Here is a 26,494-nt window from a genome sequence, read left to right on the forward strand (position 1 = left end):
CAGCCTTCTCTGTGCACTGCTAAATGCTTAGTGGAACAACATATTCAAGTCTGACACACATTACTTTGGTCACAAAGAGTTATGAGAGTGAAAATTAAAAACTATCATAGAAGAAAATGGAAGTGTTTGATATTAGCACTCTGCTTAGCAACAATCCCAGTAAAAGAGACAGGACAAAGGAAAAGCAGCATTGACGCCAGTGACACACCTAGTCATCCTAGGTATAGACACCCTCCTCACCTTTATCAGATGAGTACGAAAAGCATTGATTGCCCCTCAGCAAGCTCATCCCTTTATCAGTATTCCCTTGCTCTAACACACCCAGGGGAAAACAAGAAACTCTCTCCAAATGTTTCAAAGTAGCACAAGAAGATCCTGACTTTCTGTTATGACCCTCATACAAGGGGGGGTGTAACTGAGGAGTGGAGCAACCTCTGCTCCTTCTAACCATCACAAACAGCCTGTTGTTAAAGGTATATGCACGTTGGCTGCTGAAAACCAGGTTTGTTGGGTGGCTCGTCTAATTGTTTAAGTGAGACTAGAGTATATTTGTTTAATGCAGCTAACTCGTCACGTAAACAAGAAATCATTTGCCTTCTCTGTGTACAGTTGAATTTATATTCAATATGAGTACTGACACAGAATAAAACAATGTTCTATGGGCAGGAAATGCAGTATTTTCTTTTCTCCTGGTTTGCTGAAGCATAAAGATACAGATCTAGAGTGTGTAAACAGCTTACTACTGATTAGGAAGATGTAACTTCATTAAACATCCTGGACATTTTGCCAGAGAACATGTTTCATGCTATAGCAGGCCAAAATGTTGACTTAAGTACCCCAATATTGCCATAGCAAGGTTCCATCGATTTCAATCCAGAAATCAAATCCAGATAACACTCCTTAAAGAAACTATTTCAAATTTATTTTATAACACTAAATGCGTGAGGATCTCATCTCTTTAGAGCTAAACAAAAGTGGAAATAGGGGCTGAACTGGAAAAATAATGAAAGAAAATGACACCATTCAGTTCAGTAACACCTGAATGGAATATTGTATTATACTCTCCTACTCTTTTACGGAAATATTTTAAAATGTATAATTGCAGGGTAGGATTTTGGTAAGAACCCAAGGGACTTAGGTTATGGCTGTGATCCCATTTTACAATTAGAACACCTTCCCGAATTGGTATCCTTCCCCTACTTCAGCAGAAATTATAAACACAAGCAGAGACTGCTGAACTGAATCTTACAGACACATAGAATGTAAAACTGTCCTGTTTTACCCAAAGAAAGTCCTTTCTGCCTCTCCACACATTGTAGTTCTTGTGGGCTTTTTGCTCCTTACTCCTGAGGCTCCCCCACCCCGCTTATATCTCCCAGGTCCCTCTGGCTAAATCCCCCACTAGAGCAACAGCTTTCATTCCATTTTTTATGATGGAGATTTTTTTAATCCATCAGCTACCTGCACTCCGGTAAACTGTGAGGAGGCTAAAACTGAGGGTGAGCTGAGGGAAAATGATGTATATACCAAGTGCTGGACTGGGAATTGGTTTTGCCAAACCTAGCAGTTTTAAAAGAATGGTTTCACTAACATTGAATAGTTTTGTCCATCTTTTACTATATTAAAGTAAGATCTATTGACCTAGGAAATAGACAGAAATCTGCCCAGAGCAACTCATCCTACCTACCTCCAGTGTCAAGCTAAAAAAGATAAAGTGACAAGAAGTAGCAATACTGTCTGTGCTTATTGTAGTATGCATTTGTTCCTGCTTTTGAAATTATTATCCAGTAAAACTGCAAAAAAGCCAATGTTCAGAGGAAAAAAGGTCTGTTAAACCTTTACTGGCAAGCCTTATACACTTGATTCATTGCCTGTTTCTCTAACTTGTAGTTCTCATAACTCTGTGGATGTGAATGGAATTAAATAGGAATGATTCTGAAACAATGTCATAATGATCACAGACTATAATCAATCTTTATAGTCCTAGAAAGCTGGTATAAGACTGGCTGGCTGGCTGAAATTACTCCTGATATTTTCTATGAGAAGACCTGCCTGGCATTAATTACAGTACAGAAAAACTTAGAACAGTAACTTGCACGCCATCTGCATAACTGTAAAGCAACACCAAATTAAATTTGTTCCAGGACCTGTTATTTGTGGAGGAGGAGTTGCGTTTTCTTTGCAATCATGTTACGTTTCTTTACTAGTTTGAACCTTAAAATGTACATACGTAAATGTATTTACTCCTCCCAAAATGCAAATACCATTGGGCAGTTTCTGAGGAAGGAAGAGCATCCTCTGTTTACCTGTTCATTAGCTAAAATCCCCCAAACCTCACCTTTCTATGCTCTCTGAATCAATCTGGGATTGAAGCCAAAGTCACCAACTATATAAGAGCGACAAAGCACAGATGAACTATGGTCCTGATCAAGTTTAGACCCAACATCCTTGTGCCAAACTCCACTCAAGATGGGGTTTGGCAGGGGGATATGGCTACCAGAATGGGCTTTCCTGTTAGCAGTTTGCTGTGTCCATCAAATAGGTAAGAAGTTTTTTATTGGGAAAAGAAAAAATACTCTGTTTAGACCTAGTAATGTATTTTAAACAATTATACTAATTGATTCATATAAGAGGTGGTTGACAAGATTTCTTTATATATTTTCATGGAATATTAAGTGTCTGTCTATTAACTGGACAGTTTTAATTTAATATTGCCTCAAACTTCTGTATGTTACTACATAAGGAAAGTAGCCATGAAGATCAAATCCAAAAGAACTCTTATTCATGTCTTAAAATGTCAGTTTCTCAGTATTGCTTATGCCTTAAAAAAGCATTTTATTCCTGTTGCATTTTGTATTAGAATTCATTATGAATGTTATGGTTATTATGAAATCTAAACCACTACATTTTCCAGTTGCTAGATCAGACCACTGGTCAATCTTTTTCAGTATTTCGTCACCTACCAGGGGCTAATTCCAGATTCCTCAACATTTCTTGCAACTTCTTTTGCAAAAGGAACAGGGAGGGAATATTCGTATGGCAAGGATTTTCAGTAACTAATTGTGCAGCATTTATAATACCCTAAGCAAAATATTTATATAAGTTACAGATATTGAGTATGAACAGGACAGGGAGATTTGTGTGACACTACAATGCATTATTTGGATGGGGTTTTTTCACCTGTCAATATTATATCCATCAGGGCTGGTCTTGGTAGTTTTTATTAGTATAAGTAACCCTGTTAAGTAGATGGAACTAATCAAACTGGAACTACTTGCAGGAGTACCAGCTGGATAAGTCAGTCGCATTCATGTACAGTAATTTCTAGCCTGTCAGCTAACATTTTAAAATCTGCAGATTGCCTAGGTAAATTTATCTTGCATATCATTTTCAAAACATTGAGAAGTGCAAATATAATTTTAGGCTGCTTTATAGTTTGTGAAATAAACACTAAAACACTGGCCAGTTGATCTATATTGTACTTGAAAACACAACGGTCTTGTAGAATATAAACTTATGCCCAGAGTTACGCAATGTTGGTCAGAAGCGCTTTCAGCCATTCATGGAACAAGAAAGTTATTTCTCCTGTGCAGTGCTAATCTGATAAGCTGTTTTGAAAAATGAGTGGTAGTTAGTCAGTGTTCAGCAAACACCTCTTTATTTGAATCACACCCTGTGGAAAATATTTTCTATATCTAGACTAAAGAATATTGGTCCTATCCCATGCCATCTCGACAAACATTGTGTGCCTGCCTTTATATTTCGTGTCAAATATTAACTTTTATAGACTGATGACAACAATAATTACCAGCTGGATATGGACTTTGCAGAATACATCCAAATATTCTTAATAATTTAATTAGTTTCCAAATTATCAAATACTACATTATCTTACAACTGAGAGATACTTATTTTTATAATAGTAAACAACGTGGCATTGTGTAATTGCTAAACAAACCAATGCAGGTAGAATTTCCTTGGGAATGATGTATTTGCTAAGTAAACAGAAGCTCCTGCTGTTTCCTTGAGAAAAATTAACAGAACAAAATACATGTATAGATCTATTTTGCTCTGCTACCAAGGTTCCCACACTAGAATAAACAAACCTTCTATGATTCTGTGCCTGCTGAGATTCCTATGGATGTGAAAGCAAAGTTCAGCCTATTATGTAGAGTTAAAGAGGCATTTCTCTAACCTGATCAGTATCAATTTTTTTCAACAATTATATTTTCATCAATTATAATCAGTATAAATTATAACGACGTGAATACCTTTATTTCATGTTATTATCTATGGTGCTCAAAGATGAGAAGGATATGGAAAATGGTTAAACTCTGTCCCACATCACTTCTTTGCACATCACTAGCAGTCAAGCACAAAGTTAAATGGGAAAAGAATTAAAACCTTAGAGCTGAAAGAAACTGCAGACACTGCAGCAACTTCTACCCATGGTGGGGCTGCCCAGAACCCTCTCCTCCAAAGCCAGTCTCTTGGGGTCCTCTTTGGGATAGGGGACTTGAATTCTTTAGCTCTGGGATCAAGTAATAAATCTGCTTACACGGTGTACAGCCAGACGTTATATTTAAAAAATATATATTTTTAAAAAAGGTGCTCCTAATCCAATTATTTTAAAGGCAAAGACAGTTGTTCAGCTTTCATGAAGGTACACGGGCTGAGGTTCTTCAGTGGAGAAAATGCTCAGCAGGGAATGTAAGCACCAAAGGGGGCTGGGGCTTATGGCACATTCCTGACTTCAGCATTTCCCCCTCTTCCACCAATATGGCTCTCAGTTCAGTGAGCTGGGTCTTACGGATCCAGTTCTGACTTGGTGAACTCTTCTCACCTATTGTATAAGGAAAAAGGGGCCTAACTTAGGGTAAGCTCCATAGGCAGTTCTTCTTCAACTGAGAAATTCTCTAGATGCCTACAGTGCTCATTCACATAATCCAGATAAGGATACTAGTAATTTCATCACTTAAATCCTGTGAGGATTTAGACTTGGCAGGTTATACGTACATATTAGTCAATGTGTTACAAGCACAGTTACCACATCCTAACTGGATTCAGTCCTTCACAAAATAAAGTTGTAGCCCTTCAACTTTTACAGGAAGTGCCTGACATATTTACTTATAAAATCCAAGACCTTAAAATGTCAGCCCAGGAGATCAGGGTCAGTCTTTTTCTAGGAATCAAAGCATTCAGGAGAGTATTTGTTGTCTCTCAAAAGTCTTTGCTTCAGGTGTTTCAGTAAGAACCCTTGCTCAAATAGACTTACAGTATGATGCTTAAGGTTTTCTGCTGAGAAGATGTAAGTTCGAACCATCTCTGAGTGAGTAGATGTGTAGAACAGTGAACCTGGTTCATCTGGTTACTTCTGGGTTATTGCTCAGGCTATGGCCCTTGTACTGTCCCTCAGAGGTACCTTTTGTATCCAGTGGTAAAGCAAATATAGATCCCTTATTGAGGCTCCCCATCTGCTGCCTGAGAAAAGGCACTATGCTTAGACACTAAAGAAACTGTCATAAATATCTGCAGCCATTGTTGGATCAACCTTGAAGTGCCTTGATTCTTTTAACCACTTCCATGCCTTTTGTTATAACGTAGCTTCTACACAACAATTTTAATAAATGACTTGCCTGCATTTTGTGAATTCCTCCTGCATTTTTTCACATATTAGTGGGATCTAGTGCAGCAGTGAAGTAAGGGCTGTTATCCAGTCTTTAGAATTTCTTGCAGTGAGTTTTGAGAGAAACAAAGAAAGCAGATATACGTATGTTATTTGGATTACAAACTTCATGTATTTGTAATAGAACGTCTCTTTCTAGAATTACATTTTAGCTTTGTTGGGGAGCCTGTTTCATTTTCTCTGATATGTTAAAGGACTCCCCCCTTTGTTTTACAGACACGTATCTGGGTCCTTTGATCTGGGTGCTTTGCTTTATAAGTTCAGATACAGGATATTACTCTTAATGCTTTTCACATTTTTCTCACAGGAGGTCAGATTGGAATCCAAATAGGAAGTCAGTTCTCTGGGGGTCTTCTACAGAAACAAAATGGTACATTTGTTTATACTGTATTTTTGTATTTATTTGCTACATCTATACTGAACAATAAAAATGCCTTAACAAACTCCTTCTTAGCATATTGTCAGTAGTGTCAGGTAAAAAGAAATGTGTATTAACAAGCATCTCTCTTTAAGAATAGTAATACATTTACTAGACACCAGTTACTAAGTACACACAGAGTATGGTTATGTTTATATAATAATAGTTAACTAAGAAAACAGATGTGTTTGTAGAGGCTGTATGCATATGTGCATGAACATGTATATATAAAACCAAAGTGATGTTTGGTTCCTTTTAAAAGAGGAAGTGAGACCACTTTGGCCTGCTGTGAAATCAGTGGCTGATGTTGGGAAATCAAGATTACAATCCATCCTCACTGACTTTTACCATGTAATGATTTGTATCCGTCCTGTACAACCAATTCGTGGCCACTTTGAAGGGGTTTCAGCCCCTTAAGAGAAAAATATGAAACAGAGAAAAGATGATAATTAAGTTTTTTATTCCCTCCTTAGAAAGAGGAGGTGTAATGAGAAAGTAACCATGCTTTTGTACCAGTAAGAGGCTAATTTAGTACAGCTTAGCCCTTTGTATTGTTCAGTGTCTCTGAAGAATTCCAATATCCTAATGAAACACAGTTTCATAAAAAGGTCAAAATTAAAATGTAAAAAATTCAGATCATCACAGCTGAAAGTAATTTATTATGACTTAACTATCCAGAGTTCAAATTTTAGTATGCACTTCTAACCAGTGTAAAATAAAACAGGCTTAACATTGTTTCCTTGAATCTGGCATATTAACACACTAGTCCTTCCTGGGTCTATCCTAGCTGCAAATTTTGGTGTTATTATACTAGTTTTTGATTTGTTATTTTTTTCTAGCTTCTTTCAGAATTTCAGCTAACTTGAACATCATCCCACCACTGCTGACAAATCTAGCAATAACACGTAAGTAAAGGAAATGAAATGTGTTCAGTAAGTGTTCAGTTTAAGGGGATATAGACAGAAGACTTTAATACAATTGGGGAAAGACACTGGTAAAGGAAGTCATGGATAATTCAGAGGAGAAACAGGGTGATTAAGAAATAAACATGTTGTCTTAGCTGAAATGAAGGTGACTAATTAAGCTCTAGCTGAACATAACTTTAACCATTTATAGCAGTATATGAGTAACAGATAAAAGATGAATGATGAATGAATACACAGCTATATCATGGTTAGAGAGAAAACAACAAACGGAGGTAGGCAGGCAAAATACATTCAGTGAGAAAATGAAGCTTTGGATGAGTTAATTCTCCCCATGCGAATGCTGGGGATTTTAAGTCATTCTTTAACAGCCAGTTTTAATTCACAGCTTCCAATCCTGCTCACAATGGCCGTGTGTGCAGCACATGGGGCAACTTCCACTTTAAGACCTTTGATGGAGACATATTCACCTTCCCTGGGCTCTGTAATTATGTTTTTGCCTCCCACTGCAACGCTCCCTATGAGGACTTCAACATCCAGATTAGGCGTGAAGTGGTGGAAAACACTCCAACAATCAACCGCATCATGATGAAACTCGAAGGTGTCGTGGTGGAACTAACAAAGGATGCTGTCATGATCGATGGCAATGGGTAAGTTCATTCATGACACTTCTTTGGTATCCACAGACTTTTTTTCCAAACTTGCCAAGTACTTTGGTGTGTTTGGGGGGAAACAATTATGTGTTCTTCAATAAATCTGACAATTTTACCAACACAAATAATTAATAAAATGCTATTAAATCCTGTCACAGAAAATCAATCCTTCCCTTAAGGATTGCCTCAAAAATAAAATTTGGATGGAATGTTCTGAGAACTTGGATCCAAATTTAGAGCTGTATTTGATAATGTTGGACCATCTTATTTTGTAATTGCTTCTCTTTCCCAAAAATGAACTATTTTAAAATCTCTACAGATGTCGGATACCACAAGACTTTCCATTCTTCTTATCAAACACATGGATCAGAAATTAACTGGCATTTTTTCTGCTTTTTCCCAGAGTTCAACTGCCATATAGTCAATCTGGTATTACAATAGAGAAGAGTAGTATTTATGTGAAAGTTGGCAGCAAAATCGGTGTTGTGTTATTGTGGAATGAAAAGGACAGCATCCTGGTAAGAGCTGCTCCTGAACCCACCTACACCTCCAGAGACCAGAGCTGATATTTGATTAGGCCTGTCCCTACCTGTTTAGGGGGCTGCTGCTGCCTTCTTATCTCATACTGTTGAAGAATTCTTTCTTAGTAAAGATAGGCTTGTATCCAGGTAGTCCTAAAAAAATTTACATGGATTTATACTCAATGGATAGCAAACACTTGCTTAAAACAGGATGAAAAATCACTTTCATTATATCATTATATATTGGTATTGTTATAGGGCACAATTACCCCTTCAAACATATATTTCTAGTAGAATTTCAATCTCCTAGGCCTTCATTTCTGCTTTTCTGTGGATTTGCTTTTCTTCCTGAAGAATCAATAGAAAGTGGCTGAGAGCAATATAGATACTACAGTGAAATTTGTGTCAATAGTATCAACAGTTTGGACCATGCAATCAAATCTAAGCTGACTCTTTATCCCTCAAGTTTGAATTAAATTGCTAGATAAAATTCCACAGATCTGATAAAAAATACTAAGACACAGCAGGTGCAAGTGTTTTCTCCAGTCTTGAAAATACTTAAGTATGTTTATACTAATTTCTATCAACTTACTATTCATTATTTTAGCTGGAATTGAATGAGAAATATGCCAATCAAACTTGTGGACTTTGTGGTGACTTCAATGGCTTTCCCATATACAATGAGTTTATTTCAAACAGTAAGTGTTTTAAATTTAAAAAAATGGTTTATGGGGTCTCCAACAGGCTCTGACATCATCAGCATTCCTCTTTCCCATCCTGTTAAATGGTTTACACCTAAGATATGATTCAATCCCTTTTTAAAAATGTGTAGTGTAGAGATCAGACTGTAATTTAATACTTTGAATTAATAATATATTTCATACCAATATTTAAAAATTTAATAACAATATTTAATAATATTTAGTACTATACTAAATATAGTACTGGGGCTAACAACTGAGTGCATATCTCTTGTATGCCATTGTTGTACACCATGCTGGCATAACTAATCAGGTAACTCCATAAAAATGAGCAGATTTCCACTAATAAGATAAATAAATATAAAAATATATTAAATAAAACAAAAGGTAATTATATTTTCTAGACAGTGCATTCCTTGTTTCATTTTTTTCTCAAAATCAGTAAATCCACCTTTCCTTGCTGGTTTGCATAACCTTTGTAAGATCTTATCTTTTAACTATTCCAAGCTTGAGCATTTTCCTAAACCTTGTTTTACAGCAGTCTCCATTGTCCAGATCCCTGTTTAGATTTTTTTCGTCTGCCCTGTACTGGCTCAGTTAAATCTAGAAAGAATTCGTTATTTTTCTGGCAAAAACCTTAGTGTGCATCTAGATGTAATAGGCTGAGAATAGTTTTCCAATCTTTACTTTTTCCCGGGTGCTGTACAAAGTAAATTGAGGCTGTGATGTAGTGCTTCCTTTGGAAGGGGTGATGATCACATTCAAAGGCTTAAGGGAGCTAACTGCCTTGGCCAGTTTTCACCCAAATTCTTGAGAGAAAAAAAAGATAACAAGCAGTTGCTTTGAACAAAAGCCTCCAACCTTCATTATTAAACTTCTTTTCTATAGATATTAAGATGACAGCTTTGCAGTTTGGGAATATGCACAAAATGGATGGGCCAACAGAACGCTGTGAAGACACCACTTCTATCCCAACATATAACTGCACTGATAATCTTGTAAGGATCTTTTGATTATCCTTTTGTTTTTCTTTCAAGTTTATCTGTTTCCTTCTACAATTTCATACAGGTCAACAGAAGAAGCCCTCAGGCAATAACAACTTCAAGAGGGCTGTAAGACTGTTACATAATAATTACACAAAATAACAATACCAACTCTCCCTCCACCCCCCAAACTTCTTTCTGTTTACTGGGACTTGTTTATTTTTTTTCTCCAAAGGATGACATATGCCAGAAAACATTGACCAGCTCTGCATTTGCAGAGTGTAATGACCTAGTTGATGTTAAAGATTACATTAAGGCTTGCCAAAATGACTTGTGCAGCTCTGCAGAATCTAAAAACAGCTCATGCATCTGTGACACCTTTGCTGAGTACTCCCGGCAGTGTGCTCATGCTGGTGGGCAGCCCCTGGACTGGAGAACCTCAAAACTTTGCCGTGAGTATCACTGGAGATAGCCTTACTTTATGCTCAGTAACTAACAAACAACAAGCTCTCAAACAACACTGAGGATGCAGGAAGAGTTACAGGCTGTTCAAGATTGAATTCTTTAGAAAATTCTGATGTATAAGTTTCAGCATGAAGACTTCAGCAAAAGAGCTAAGGATTTTAATGCAAACTGAATTAAACGCTATCAGAACACTTACATGGATACTTTAACGAGAGTCAAAGTGCAATTTAATGAACTAGTAGAGTGAAGGAAGCAAATAAAAGGGAAACAAGAAGGAATGAGACATACAGACATACTCATGTTTCCTCGTGGTGGCTACAGCATTTGTTGTTCTCAATTAACTGATTGGATCTTCACAGGTGTATGTCTGGTTAATCACCTATTTATCTCCTCTTGCTTGATACTGATGAGTTTGCATTGATTTAAACATATACTTGATTATGGTGGATAGCTGTTGATACTGTCACCAGCATTTTGCTCCAAAACAAAAGTCCATGATGAACTATTTGTCCTTCTGATGGTATCTCAAAATGCAAATATACTAAAGCTTAGGAATTTAAGTCTTACATTTCACTAGCAGTACAACTGTTCATGGGGAAGGGAGCCTTCAGTAGAAACACAGACCGTGCTGGCTTTCTGGGGTCATTACCTTGCTGTCCCCAGAAATCCAGTCATTAGCAAGTTCAGCGCCAGAGTTATGGAATTCACATCTCAACTGTAAAATAGGGAACTGGTAATTAAACTTGCAAATTTTGAGAGCCAGGGGTCGGTTTCCAGTTTGGTGTGTTGGTTTTTTGTTTTTTTTTTAATCTAGCTGAAAAACTTAAATGGATACAAATATTTACATGTATAGTGAACTAGAAATACTTCTGACTGAAAAACAAAAAACCTCTTCCTTTAAATTTCAGCCAAGGAGTGTCCTTACAAGATGCAGTACCAGGAATGCAACTCCCCCTGCGCTGATACATGCAGGAATCCTGAACGATCTCTGTTTTGTGAAGAACACTGTATTGATGGCTGTTTCTGCCCCCCAGGCAAGTTCTTAAGTACTTGCATCTCTGATCTCAAAGAACAAGAGCTTACCTGTAGGATTTGGGTAGATTCCATGGGATTTAAGCCTCATATAGTTGTATTTTTCACAGCTGCAAGTGACAAGGATTTGTCATGTGTCAGCTGAGAAAAGATGTCTGAGTTAATTGCCAATACATGTGCAATATTCAGAAAGCAGGAAAAAAGAACAGCAAACAGATCTTTCAACCAGCCACCTGTGCTACAACAGGTCCCTCTTTCAGAGCAGGTGGAATTTAAGCATACAAAGGTTGAATGCTTCACTCAGCAGACTGACTTAGTTCTGCTGTCCTCAGCATTGGTATGTCCACTCACAACAACTGCAGGTCTCCTACTAAGAAGATATTATGATTTGTAACAAATAAAATGGTGTACAACAAAAGCCGCTTTAATTTATCAAGGTTTTGTCTTTCTTTTTTTTTTTTTTTTTTTAATCTAGGGACTGTATTTGATGACATCAACAATTCTGGCTGCATTCCCCAGCAGGAGTGCTCCTGTATTTACAATGGCAAAACCTATGCTACAGGAGCTTCTTTTTCAGAGCCATGCCAGACCTGGTAACCTTTGTTACTTTTCTAACTCATTATTTCCTCTCATATATTTAATTGGTTTAACAGTTTATTATATGCAATTGCATCACTGGTAATTGATATGTGTATTTAACTGACCACTACAGTTCCAAAGCACCCCTAAAGAACACTATTTGTTTTATTTAGCAACAGCCATAACTAGCTTTGCTCTCTATCTCATGGTGATCAAAGCAAGGATTTACGATGTTTAGATTTCTCACCAGTCCATAAAAATGCTTCTTCTTTGTTTATTTTGTTCAAACATTTGGAATTCTCTAAGGGGAATGAAGTTGTAGTTTTTAATGTATTTGTAAATATTTATTTTCTCTGGAGAAAGCAAGGGATGACACAATACAAGCTCACAATTATTAATCCTGTACCTGTGCTCTACCACATCAGCTTTGAAAATAGACACAGTCTGCATCAGGAGCAGTTTTTTATATTAATGTATAATATATTAATTATACATTTGTATTCAAAGAAAAACAAACCAGAAGGTATTGTCATTGTGCTTTATGTTAGCTGAAAAAACCCAAATGATTTTTTATCCAAAATCTGTTTTGAAGAGTTCACCTGTCCAAAGAAGGAAAACAATTAAATAAGCAAGGATAATGGTTACCAGAGTCATTGCTTTCAATGCATTGCATCACAAGTTCGCCACATTTTGGAAAATCTTAAGCCTGGATTCTCTGTATCTCAAACCACAGCTTGAAGGGAAAAGCAATAGCAAAGCAGCTGCATCTAACAGCACTGAACGTCCTCTTATTCTGGACCACTGTGACTGAATTCACTTAACTTTATCCTTCCAGTACCTGTAACGGAGGCCAGTGGAGTTGCCAAGACAAGTCATGCCCAGGAACATGCTCTGTAGTGGGAGGTTCCCACATTTCCACATATGATAAGAAGCATTACGATCACCATGGAGACTGCACTTACGTCCTCTCTAAGGTGGGACTCAGAAGATACTTCTAGGTCATAAAGCCTTATACATTTATAGAAAGGAAACATGATCTCAACCAACACTTACAAAACTTAGGACTTCTGATATACAGACATTAAATTCCCTGCCACTTAGCCAGATATTTGCTACGCTACCATTCCAATGACAGTCACCAGTTAATTATTAGGATGTCATGCAACCGTGTGTGGTGCTCACTGGAAAATTTCCAGTTCCGTGAGAGAGCGATTGAAGAGCACTGTCTTTTTAAAGAATTTGCTTAGTGTGCAACCTTCAGTACAACTAATCCAGCTTTCTTACTGGGCTGCGTAATTTTTGCCTCGTTACTCTATTATATGGTATTTGGCCAAATGGTACAACTCTAAAAATTACACTAACTGTTCTTAAAAAAAAAAAGATTATAAAACAGACTTTTTTTTTCATTTCTGTGGAGTTCAAATATAGAAAATCACTTAAAGTTAACTGATATATTTCAGCTTTTAAACATTTTTAAACATTTAAAAATAACTCAGAAAAATTGGAAATTAATTATAATTAAAATATTTAGTCACAGACATGTGTAAGTGAAACATTTTGATCTTTTAGGGGCTTTTTCTGTTTGTTGTTTTTTTCCTTTTTCCCCATCTGCACAATTCAGTAAAAGGAAATAAAAGATTCACCTGAAATATGTCTTATCTGAAATTTTTGTCTGGCATTGATACTAGCTACAGAAAGATGAGAGTTAGAGTAGGATTGAATCAAACATTAGAAGTCATCATGAATAAAAACACCAAATATGAATATCAATCTCCATCTTGATATCCATATGGATACAATCAATAAAATCCAGATTCTACATTTCTTGCTCCTAATAATTAAACAGGGCAAAACTGAATCTTCAGCCAAAGAAGGTCTGTACTTTGCTAGAGTCTGTATCTTCTCCAGAAAAAGAAATACGTTTTCAGAATTGAGAGAAACTGTTATAGGGAAAACTTCTTTAATTAATCTTCTGTGAAATAACTTGACTTTGGTTTTTTTCAGGACTGTAAAGATGAAAAATTTACCATCCTGGTAGAACTACTCAAATGTGGCCTAACTGACACTGAGACCTGCTTAAAGTCAGTGACCCTCAATATGAATAAAGGACAAACTGTAAGAATGCAAAATAAGCACAATAAAAATATGGGGAGAAAAGAAGCTAGGGCTTAATCAGTCAGGGAGATTCATTTCTTTGTCAGGTTTTCAGCATATGTGATGAGTACATGATATTTTTAATCAAGTGAAAAGAAGTGGATTTCCTTATGAAAATCAGATCAGCCATAAATCTGGCTTTGTGGAATTTCATTAAGAAGCATATTGTACTCACAAAGCAGAAAAAAGCTATTTTCTCTGCCAATTAGATGGAAAAAAACCCATGAGCTTCAAGGTTAGTAATTACAATTACAACAGTTAGGGATGTAATTAATCACTAAAATGTGTTCAAAGAAAACAAGATGATGTAATCCCCTCAAAAGCCAAGAAAGTCCCTTCAAAAGTAAATTTTTCTGGCAGGGAAAATTAGTAAAGTATACAAAGTAGAAATAAGGGGGAGGTGAAATCACAAAGATCTACCCTTTTTATTGAATATCTGTTTAATTAATATCACTGGAGTCCTCCTCATTACTACTCTTTGGACTATAGCTGTTCTTCACACATGGTTGGCATTCCAGAAGGCCAGCCTGGGCTACATCCAAAGCAGTGTGGCCAGCAGGGTGAGGAAGGGGATTCCTCCCCTCTACTCTGCTCTGGGAAGACCCCCCTGGAGTGCTGCATCCAGCTCTGGGGTCCCCAGCACAAGAAGAACATGGACTTCTGCAAACAGGTCCAGAGGCAGCCACAAAGACAAACACAGGGCTGGAGCACCTCTCCTATCAGGAAAGGCTGGGAAAGTTGGGGTTGTTCAGCCTGGAGAAGGGAAAGCTCTGGAGAGACCTTAGAGAAGCCTTTCCCTTCCTAAAATGGACCTACAAGAAAGCTGGAGAGGGACTTTTACCAGGGTACAAAGTCGTAGGACAAGGGGGAATGGCTTCAAACTGAAAGGCCAGGTTTAGATTAGCTATAAGGAAGAAATTCTTTACTTTGAGGGTGGTGAGGCACTGGAACAGGTTGCCCAGAGAGTGTGGATGCCCCATTTCTGGGAGTGTTCAAGGTCAGGCTGGATGGGACCCTAAGCAACCTGGTCTAGTGAAAGGTGTCCCTGCCCATGGCAGGGAGGGGGGTTGGAATTGGATGATCTTCAAAAGTCCCTCCCAACCCAAACCATTCTGTGATTCACAGAGTTGCCTTTTGTTCCTCTTCCTTATCAGATCGTCAAGGTCAAACCTGATGGTGGTGTGTTTGTGAACTCCATCTACACCCAGCTGCCCATGTCAGCAGGTAGTTTTTTTCACTAATAGTGAATGACACAAGTGCTTTTGAAGTAAAGTGGGATGTTTGGTGTCATAGAGAAATGGGAGACAGGACAAGCAAAGGCAAGAGTTCAAACAGTAGCAAACAGCATTTACAGTCTCCTGATTTGATTACTCTCAGCTTTACTTCCTTCTCACTGCACAAAACTGAAGGCAGAAGACATCTCTTTACATCTTTTACCTCTTTTTTTGTTACTACCCCTATGCTCACACTTGCTTAGAAAGAAATTTGATTTTTGTTCTCTGCTTCAATAACTAAGGATTCCATGCAATATCTCTGACCTCCAGATCTTTATTTCACCTCTGAATTTGCAAAAACTGTCATAGAAATTGAAAAAGAACAGTATTGTGTTTTCAGCATTTGGCCTTTTTCAGAAAGTGACCATTTTGTTTCTCATGTGTAGCTAATGTCACCATGTTCAGACCTTCATCATTCTTCATGATCATGGACACAAGCTTTGGTGTCCAGGTTGAAGTGCAATTCACACCCATGATGCAAGTGTTTGTGCGCCTGGATGCTTCTTTCAAAAACCAGACTTGTGGTGAGTGAATGAAATATAAGGACACCTTGATCAATGTCTTTTTTTGTAGTAAGAGCAGCATAAAATTTTCACTGCTCTTCAACAGGTCTCTGTGGAAATTTCAATAACATCCAAACTGATGACTTCAAGGTTATAAGTGGAATAATTGAAGGAACAGCATCAGCATTTGCTAATACATGGAAAACTCAGGCTTCATGCCCTAATATCCAGCAGAGTTTTGAGAATCCTTGTGCACTCAGCATTGATAATGGTGAGTGCTTCTTAGAATTTCTTCTGGTTTGGTTTTTTTCTTTTTGCTCATCCCTAAGGAAAACATGTCTGCTGGAAAGCAAAGATAAAAAAATAAAGACTTACATATTTGGTAAAAAACATACATCTGAAATCAGAAACAAATATTCAAAATGAAAGCACTGGAGATAAGTAACAATGTAAAAAAAGAGTGACAGAAGCATAAGTGAAGCCCACTGCAAGGTCACTGAAAATAGAGTAGATGTCCAAGCTGACAACTTTATGTCAGAGAAGTGGATTGCAGGAGCATCTTTGGAAACCTTTTATTCATCCCCTTCAGCAAGTCCACTTCTTTGGTTTTAGGAACCTTGACCTTTTGAACCAGGACCCAGCTGAGTGAAAAGAGAAAAAAGAAAAAAAAAGACAGGAGAAGAAGAGATTTAATGGAATATCAGAACTGTCTTCATAGGCCAGGGCAGCATGGGTTTGTGACTTAGGAAATGCGAAGAGTAATGTGCATTTGTATGGTTTCTTCTTTTCACAGAAAAATACGCTCAGCATTGGTGTGGACTACTCACTGACAGCACAGGACCTTTTGCTGCTTGTCACTATGCAGTGAATCCCAATGTTTACCACACGGTACTTTGTCAGACTGTTTTTCCCTTCGGAAACAATAGAAATAGGAACTGTTCCAGTCATGGCTTACACAATGCCTGTATCCTCACTGCTGTACTGCAGTACTTCCTTCTTTCAACATGTGTTTCTTTTTGTGTTGTAACATTACTTTATTTCAGTTGTCAGTCTTGGCTTCAAGACCCTGACTTGTTTGCAGATGAAAAGGCAGCTATTTACTCTCGGATGGTTTTACACATAAGGCAGATGGTGTATGTAAAGGCATGTCAAACGCTTGTTTGAATATCAGTCAACTGTCACGTTATCAGCCTGGCATCTCACTAATAACCACTTGGAACAAAAAGCCCATTACCTAATCACCATCATTCTGCTATCAACATGTTGCAAATCATTCTTCTCAGTAGGAGTCACCCAGGTATTGACCCTGGTGAAGTGATGTGTCCAGATTGCACATTGTGAATAGAGCTACTGTGCAGCATATCCACTAATATGGTTCAGAGGACCAAGAAGCTGTGAAACGTATAACAGACTTTAAGACCACTATTTCCTAATTATAACTGCAGATATGGACTGAGTTTTCATTACCTGCATTTTCCCCTGCCAGGAACCTTAGACAAAGACTAGAAAGTGATAACACTCTGTTACTATTGTCTATGAGCGAGCATATCTGAAGAAGGATTAAGGAATAAGACTGGAAAGATAATGTTCATTGGTTTTTTTAAGACTGACAATATTACCAGTGCTGAGACCTTATTTTTCTCTCCATTCTTAGAACTGCATGTTTGACACATGTAACTGTGAAAATAGTGAAGACTGTCTGTGTGCATCCCTGTCTTCCTATGTGAGAGCTTGTGCTGAAAAAGGAATCCAGCTGCAGGGATGGAGGGCTGATGTCTGTTGTAAGTACTCTCCACTATCCCATTTCCTAAGGACACACGTCATTAAAAATTGCTGATCAGAGATTATTTTCTACTAATTTCTAGACAAATCAGTAAGTGATGAGGAAGGGATTTTGTTAAGTGCACTCCTGGAAGTAATTCTCTGCTGTCCCTTTAGAATCAATCCATTGCTGGCAAAAGTGAATATGAATAAATGGAAGATGTGGCTTCATTAGGAAAGGGACTGTTGTTACGAAAGTGCCTCCACCTGTTTCTGTGCAACTTTGAGTTTCACTACAGTTTTACAAGCATCACAAATTATTGCAGAGATAACGTGATGTTTCAGAATAACAATACTAATTATACCAACCAGAACACTTGCAAATTAAATGTCTTTGAATCTGCATTCTGGGTTCTGCTCACCCAGTATGTCTGTTTTCAGCATACCAGATGATATTCAGGGAGACACCTTGTCTCGTTCTTCAAGAACTTTAAACCTCTTCTTGGCAATGAGTGGCAGCACCAAAGGGAGGTTTCCTTCTGAACTTCCATTTGAAAAAAATCTTTTCTTCTTTGCATGCGTCCTTTACTCCACGTGTACAGTAGCTTTTCAGGCCAAATTCTGAAAGTATTCAGAAATACATTTACATGAAAGTTGCAACATAAGCAGAGGTCTACAGTATTGTTTACATGTTATTTTTACTGTCTATGATTTTTCTTTTTTCACATGAGAATTTACCATCTGGAATTAACAATCTATTTTATTTTCCTCTCTCAAGCAAAATACACCACCTCATGCCCCAAATCCCTGACCTACAGCTATACCATCTCTTCCTGTCAACCCACCTGCCGGTCTCTGAGTGAGCCTGATGTCACATGCAACATCAAATTTGTCCCAGTTGATGGCTGCACCTGCGTAAATGGAACCTACATGGATGAGAGTGGCAAATGTGTGCCTGCTAATGAATGCCCCTGCTACTATAGAGGATCTCCAATACAATTTGGAGAAGTTGTCCATGAAAATGGGCGTGTATGGTAAGTGAATCTTTTTTAAAACACTCAAAAACGTGTGTTTTCTCATTAAAAACTGGTGTGTGTAAGCTAGTTTCACCCTGAATTTCAATAGAATGCTCTGTCTTCAATTTCTTCAACTTTAGGTTCTTTCAACTTTATTTTCAACTTTTACAAATGGTACATATTCCCCTGAGCTACAGAATGGGGACAGAGAGTGGAATGAAGCCACTACAATGAAAAGTGAAATGGTTAATGACCTGTTACACCATTTAAATACACACAATTCTGTGGGGCCAGATGGGATCCACCCAAGGACACTGAGGGAGTTGGTGGAAGTGTTCACAGAGCCACTTCCAATCATTTTTCAGCTGTCCTGGATAACCATGGAGGTCCTGGTTAACTGGAGGTCAGCAAATGTGATGCCCATTTACAGTATGGGCCAGAAGAAGGATCTGGTGAACTACAGGCCTGTCAGCCTGACCTTGGTGCCAGGGAAGGACACAGAGCAGATTATCTTGAGTGCCATCACCTGGCATGTACAGGGCAAACAGGGGTTTAGGCCCAGCCAGGATGTGTTTGGGAAAGGCAGTGGCTGCTTAACCAACCTGATCTCCTTCTATGATGAGGTGACCTGCTTAGTGGATGAGGGAAAGGCTGTGGATGTTGTCTACCTGGACTTTTGTAAAGCCTTCAACATTAACGAAGTGATTGTCCCTCTGTACTTGGTCCTGGTGAGGCCACACCTCAAATCCTGTGTTCAGTTTTGGGCCTCTCACTAGAAGAAAGACATTTCGGTTCTGGGGCATGTCCAGACAGGGGCAACAAAGCTGGTCTGGAGCAAAAGTATTATGAGGAGCAGCTGAGGGAGCTGAGTTTTTTTAGCCTGGAGAAAAGGAGGCTTAGGGGAGACCTGCGCACTCTCTAAAACTGCTTAAAGGAAGCTGTAGTGAGGTGTGGGTCGGCCTCTTCTCCCAGGTAACAAGTGACAGGATGCGAGGAAACGGCCTCAAAAGGGAGGTTTAGATTGGATGTTAAGAAAAATTTCTTCACTAAAATGGTTGTCAAGCACTGGAGCAGGCTGCCCAAGGAAGCAGTTGAGTCACCGTCCCTGCAGGTATTTAAAAGCCATGCAGATATGGCATTTAGGGACATGGTTTACTGGTTGACTTGGCAGTGCTGGACTCAAGGACCTTAAGGGTCTTTTCCAACCTAAAGGTTTCTATGGTTCTGTAGTATTTCTAGATTGATAGAGCAATTGTACTTAGATGCATTTTTTATTTAATTCCATAATATTTCAAGTATAGATTTATGACAACACCAGCAAGAAGAGATCTTATGAGAATGTAAGTAACAAGCAGTAACATATATGCATTACAACCTATGAATTCTCCTGCTAAGGAATAATGGATATCATATGAAAGCAGCACGTGTTGTGGTATTGAGAGAAATTATTTCCTAAGACTGCAAAGCAGCCTCTTGGAATTCCTTTGAAAATTCTGAAACTTGATAAGGGATAAGTAGCTCTCAACCTCAATATACAGTTTGAGAGGAAAAAAAATAAAATTGTTTTTCCCTCTCTTACAGCACTTGTGTCCAGGGAAGACTGAATTGCATTGGAACACTAAATCCAACTCCAGGTAAAATTAATCTTCCACTTATTTCTTTCTCTTTACCAGGTCTTGCACAAAATAGTTCTCAGAATTAATTCTTCTTAATGGATTTATAATAGAAGTATTTCTCATTTAGTTACAGTGCAACAGTTATCATAAAAGGTGGGAGTGAACTAGATTAATCATAAAACCCCTTTTTACATAAAGACTTTTTAAATAAAATATTTTGTGTGGTTTTTTCTGGGAATTCAGTGCTCTGAAGTGAATCTAATCAGCAGATTGAATAGGGACAACAACCTCTACTAACTGAAATAGGGAATTTCCAAAGAATTTGTAGATGGTTTTAATGGCTACAGCAGTGTAATAAACCCTGTGCCACTTCTTTCCTTCCTCTAGTCTGTGAATCTCCCATGGTCTACTTTGACTGTAAAAACATCACTGCAGGAACAACTGGAGCAGAATGTCAAAAAAGTTGCCAGACTCTGGATATGCAGTGTGTAAGTATGTCATGGCCCAATGAAATGGTGCTTCCAGGTTTTCTCTGTGCTCATGCTGCTAAAGTAGTTGATCTATCGGTTCTACTCCTAATCTACAACATAGATACCTTATTCTTGTAGCAAAAGGCTAAAATTATGTAATGAAGCATTAACAGTGGGACCCTTGGATCAAGATATAATAAGTAATATCCAAATTCATTCTCAAGATTAGTGTCTACATTTTCAGCTACTGCAGGTAATGGTAGCTAGTAGTGAAAAATCTAGGGCTCTACCACATATCTGACTTTTGTAGGAGAAAATTACTGGCTAAAAACTGGCTAGGAGAAATGATTCTTTCTTATACCATGCTGCAGTTATGAACTTCTTGCCCATCTGATTATGTTACTCCACATAAGTCCTTGGTAGCCACATGCCATTCCATGAGTAAGTACCATATGAGATAAATAGATTTCAATATAACTCAACCAAACTGAAAAAAATATTACTTGTCTTTCTTTTTAAAAGTCCATTCAGTCACAAATCACCCACTACAAAGTGCAAGATCCTGTGTGTTTTAAATCTCACAGGTTCCAGCAGAACAATCAGGATTGGTACACATGAAACATTTATCTTTAACAGATTTATATTCTATTGAATCTACGGCTAGTAACTTATTTTTTGTTCCGTTATCCTTTAATTACTTCATAGTTCTCTCCTATTTAAGCAAGGCAGCAATAAGACCATATAAGGCACCTTTTAGGAGAATTTAATCTTCTTTTTTCTAATGTGATCATTTCACTCTAAAATTATGTTTTCCTCATATCTTTTCCAGTATAGCTCACAATGTACACCTGGCTGCGTGTGCCCAGATGGGCTTGTGTTAGATGGGAATGGTGGTTGTATTCCTGAAGAGGAATGTCCATGTATTCACAATGAAGCCATGTATCAGCCTGGGGAAAAGATCAACTTTGACTGTAACACCTGGTAAATATATCTGCAGAAGTAGCATTCCTGGTTCCATTGTTTGCCTCTCTAAAGACCTTATGTAGCACGACAGTGAGGAAAGATTTGGACTGCAAATTTAATCAGTTGATGGATCTTTTAGTTTTGGATTACACAGTATGAGCAGATTGCCTTCTGATGTCTGTCAGATGGTCAAAGCACAGAATGGGAGGAAACCTTTAGGACTACACGGTTCATTAACTATCTTGTTTTGCAGTTAAGGTATTCAGAGTAGCAGAACAGAACTTTGCTTTAATTCTTTACATGAAAAATGTAAAAGACTATTTTAACTCCAGAACGAAAATAGCATTTAGCAAGGATGAGCTGCCAAACAAATACTGATTGTTCAGATATGTCTACACAAAAGAATGAGTTGTTTTATTATTAAAATATTTCATTCTCTTTTTCTAGTATATGCAAGAATAGAAAGTGGGAATGTACCAAAGATCAATGTCTGGGCACTTGTGCTGTTTATGGAGATGGTCACTATAATACCTTTGATGACAAAAGGTTCAGCTTCAATGGAAACTGTGAATACACACTAGTCCAGGTACTGACAGCTAGCAATAACAAACAAGAGGTAATCTTGATTGTGTCTGTAAAAATAATGTATTTTTAAATGTTATTTTCTACCCAGGACCACTGTGGGAAAAGTGGCACAGTCAATGGGACCTTCAGGGTTGTCACTGAAAATATTCCCTGTGGCAACACTGGGACAACATGCTCAAAATCTATCAAAGTTTTCTTAGAGGTAAGAAGGTTTTGCATATAGACCAGTACTGTTTTGTACTTGCTAAGCCTTAGGAGAAGCCTAGATTTCTATTGCTTCAAAGAAGTTGGAAAATATTTTTAAAAGCAATTCAACTGTTAAATTAGGTTTACACTAGATTCAAATGAAATATATGGTAGACCTTCCTACCTTTCTATGTTTTCCACTTCCCACACTATCGTATACCATCCTTGGGAAAAGTAAAGATCTAAAGGAAAATAGTCTAGCAGAAATTTAGCCTATTGTGTCAGAAGATTCTTTTATTGTATGCAATGTAGTTCCTCCATGACAGTCGAAAGACACTTTTTGACGTACACCATTTAAAATATCTGTTACCACACTTCCAGGAATCTGAGATTTGAACTATATAGCTTTGATTTATTGCATTTTGATTATTTGTTTTCATTATATAAACTATTCATTGTAGTCTCAAAAGCAGAAAAACATGTCTGAGAGCACAGGCTGCAGCTGCTAAACTCATTTCTCCTTACCTTTTCCTCCTGTTTCAGAGCTATGAAATGATCCTTGGTGAAGAGCATGTCAGTGTCGTAAAGAGAGGAGAGAATGATGAGGTGCCATACACAGTCCGCTATATGGGAGTGTACTTGGTAATTGAGACCAAAAGTGGACTGATCCTCATGTGGGACAAGAAAACCAGCATCTTCATCAAGCTCAGCCCCGGTTTCAAGGTGTGCAACTAGCAGTTAAATGGCAATTTACTGTCCAGGTTTGACTGGGTGTGAATCTTGTAGAGACCCTACCAGGATCCCAAACAGTGATGTCTCTAGCATTCCTGCAGTTCATCCCACACTGTTTTCCATTCCTCTGATACCTCAGGAAGCCATGTCACCATCCTGCTGTTGTTCTGAGCTTGGAAGGCAGCTTTCCATGCCTATTTGGCCAGACAGAACTTGAGTTGGTAAAATGCTATTTTGGACTTTGTTGAAATTACAACCTGAACCTTGTTAAAGGTTATCAGACTTATTAAAATTACATAACTACATGTGTATAAATCAACTGAGCAGGCTTGATCTTGAAAATAATCCATTGTCTCCAGTTCTCATTGACACACAAATTATCACACTTCAAGAACAAGGAAGTGTATTATGAGTGAATATTATGAGTGAAAGCTTCTTGTATGCTACCAAGTATTTGTCAAGCATATAATTACACAGGTGATAAGGAAAATCAATTCCAACTTTCATACTCCTTCTCTTAGATTATGATATATAAGCACTAAAAACTGTAGTAAATACAGAATTTGCTACCTTACTGCATACCACAATGACATTTAAGTTAGGTATTTAAACTAAGTGTAATTTAGAACTAGATATGCCAACTTGTTTCAGTACCATAGGTTGTTTTGCTGCCTCACCCACTGGCATTTTATAAAAATAGTGTATTATGAAAGTATGCACCTTAGATACATAGAGAAAGCATCTATTGCAGGCTATCACTGTTGTACAGATCCTTTCATTCAGAATGAGGGATATTTCTGGATGTACAAGGAAAATGTAATTTCTTTATATACCTGTGAGCAGTCTTGATGGTAGACTCAATGAGTAGATTAGGTGGCTGAACTGGTAATACTTACAGGCTTGTAATAGTTAGAAGGTTGGGTTTTTATATGCATAGCTACTTCATAAAACAAGAGTTAAATGAAAAGCTTAGTCAGCTGTGAGTCCTCATTTCCTTGTTACAAATATACCTCAAAGACAGAAGGTTACAATGACAAAGGTGGTTTTACTGCTCATATTTAAAAGAAAAGAGTTAAGAGTAGTATCCTTCTAGTCTTAGTGCTCATATTCTGTTACTCTGTTCCAGAGCATGAAGAGGTTCAGGACTGATAGAATGGAATCCCACCATTCTAAGAGCTGAATTTCAAGTATTCTTTCAGTCTCTGATTTTGTTTCAAGTTTTCTCACATCCATTATTATTTTATTTACTCCCTTGTGCAGGGCCAGGTCTGTGGTCTCTGTGGAAATTATGATGGCAACAGCGTCAATGACTTTACTACAAGGAGTCAATCTGTAGTACAGAATGTCCTAGAGTTTGGAAACAGCTGGAAAGTATCCTCTACATGCCCTGATGCTTCCAGTGTCAAAGACCCGTGCTCTACCAACCCTTATCGGAAGTCCTGGTCAGAGAAGCAGTGTAGCATCATCAACAGCAACATCTTTGCTGCCTGTCACTCTCAGGTATTACCAGGGCAGAAGTTTATAGTGTGAAAACTAAGTCTGTGTGTTGTTGAAGGTGCTATCCTCATAGGTTTTAACATGCACGCCTCATTTATTAACATGTTTCACTTCAAACTGTGCCAGGAAACCTTCACTCTGAATCCTCCTCAGTGGGACAGATTTATAGTCCATACTGGTAAGAAATAAAAAGACATTTACAGAAGAAACATAATTACAAAAGAATAATAATTTCGTAATTACCACATATTTCCTTGCAGCCTGACTTGAATAAAAATTCTCATATACCAGGTACAGAAGACAAGCTCAATGAAATAATAACATAGGAATGAAGTATCAGCATAGCCTTTATCTGACACTAAGTACATAACAAATGTTGTCAGGTAACTGTGCAGTTGCCTAATATTTTTTTTGAAAATTAATCTAATCTTCTACCAGGATACAAGTTTGGGTTTCTAAAAAATCTGTCAATACATGGTTTGGATGTATCACTTGGCATCACCTCTGGTGTTTCACAGTGTCTTACAAAAGAAAAAGAAATTACCAATGTAGGCCTTTCCTCTGAGATGCTACAAATGTAAGAAAACTACTCCAGCAAAGGTAAGAAATAATCTGGAAGGCAGGATGTATAGTATTATATTTCTGTTTAATAACAGGTCGAACCAGCAAAATATTATCAAGCATGTGTGACAGACGCTTGTGCCTGCGACACTGGAGGAGACTGTGATTGCTTTTGTACAGCAGTAGCTGCCTATGCTCAGGCATGTAGTGAAGTTGGTGTATGCATAGCCTGGAGAAGCCCATCAATTTGTCGTAAGTTTTATGTCATAAACACTTCTGAAAGGGTAGCTAAATGTACAGTATGTTACACATGTGCATTAAGATCTCACTGTGTGGATTTTTCATGCTTAAGCTATTTGCTCTTTTTTTTTTTCCTGAACATGTCCAACTTTCTGTTTCTCCTCAGCACTGTTCTGTGATTATTACAATCAACAAGGAGAATGTGAATGGCACTATAAGCCTTGTGGTGCTTCCTGTATGAAGACCTGTAAGAACCCAAGTGGAAAATGCCTCAATGACTTGCCAGGTTTAGAAGGTAAAAATAGCTGCAAATACCTCCTAGTGGGTACATATTATTGTATTTTTAATTGTCTTTAATGGAGTGTATTTCCCCCATCAGCTGTATTTGCACAATTCAATTTTCTCTAATATCATTACATCCACATGAATGGAGGTAGAGTATGGAAACTGGAGTGAGATGTCCAGGACTAAGTTCTTATGGATAGGCTCTGATGATGCTATTAACTCTGCATTACTTCCTAGAGTTATTGCAAAACATAAAGTAAAAACATTATGACTATTAAAAACAAGACCTGCAAATGCATTCCGTGCAAGTAAAACCTCTGCTGACTGTATCTCAATCTTACCTTTTCCACCTTCAGGCTGCTACCCTAACTGCCCACCAGACAAGCCATATTTTCATGAGGATCAGATGAAGTGTGTTAGTCTCTGTGACTGTTATGATAATGAAGATGGAAAGATATATAAACGGGATGAATGTAAGATATGGTAAGACTTAACATACCAGTCTCATCATATACAAGGAAAAAAAGATCAAAACTCTAGGGGAAATTGTATGTTCCTGTTATGTGCAAGATTAATTTATGCTACCTATGTAAAAATAACACCTTATGATGTAATGCCAGTTTTCCTACTACATTAATGAGAAGGTTTTATGTGATTTTATGTTCTATTGAATTTGTTCCTGATTATACT

General features: G+C 37.7%; 1 protein-coding gene across 1 annotated transcript in view; it reads left to right on the plus strand.

Moving 5' to 3' along the window:
- The first annotated feature begins 2,464 nt into the window (after positions 1–2,464).
- LOC125327683 (mucin-5AC-like) overlaps positions 2,465–26,494 on the plus strand; it is a 42,939-nt gene continuing 18,909 nt past the window's right edge. The window contains 28 exon segments of the mRNA XM_048307471.1: positions 2,465–2,542; positions 5,994–6,056; positions 6,944–7,009; positions 7,416–7,677; positions 8,084–8,198; positions 8,809–8,899; positions 9,791–9,900; positions 10,121–10,337; positions 11,259–11,384; positions 11,858–11,975; positions 12,797–12,935; positions 13,966–14,076; positions 15,270–15,339; positions 15,776–15,913; positions 15,999–16,163; positions 16,686–16,780; positions 17,547–17,673; positions 18,432–18,687; positions 20,251–20,303; positions 20,673–20,773; positions 21,585–21,736; positions 22,166–22,304; positions 22,392–22,505; positions 23,033–23,212; positions 24,482–24,721; positions 25,375–25,531; positions 25,686–25,814; positions 26,161–26,287. Coding sequence (XP_048163428.1) covers positions 2,470–2,542; positions 5,994–6,056; positions 6,944–7,009; positions 7,416–7,677; positions 8,084–8,198; positions 8,809–8,899; positions 9,791–9,900; positions 10,121–10,337; positions 11,259–11,384; positions 11,858–11,975; positions 12,797–12,935; positions 13,966–14,076; positions 15,270–15,339; positions 15,776–15,913; positions 15,999–16,163; positions 16,686–16,780; positions 17,547–17,673; positions 18,432–18,687; positions 20,251–20,303; positions 20,673–20,773; positions 21,585–21,736; positions 22,166–22,304; positions 22,392–22,505; positions 23,033–23,212; positions 24,482–24,721; positions 25,375–25,531; positions 25,686–25,814; positions 26,161–26,287 — 3,734 coding nt within the window. The 5' untranslated portion in view covers positions 2,465–2,469.

This window comes from Corvus hawaiiensis, chromosome 6, assembly GCF_020740725.1.
Source record: "Corvus hawaiiensis isolate bCorHaw1 chromosome 6, bCorHaw1.pri.cur, whole genome shotgun sequence".
Lineage (NCBI taxonomy): Eukaryota > Metazoa > Chordata > Aves > Passeriformes > Corvidae > Corvus > Corvus hawaiiensis.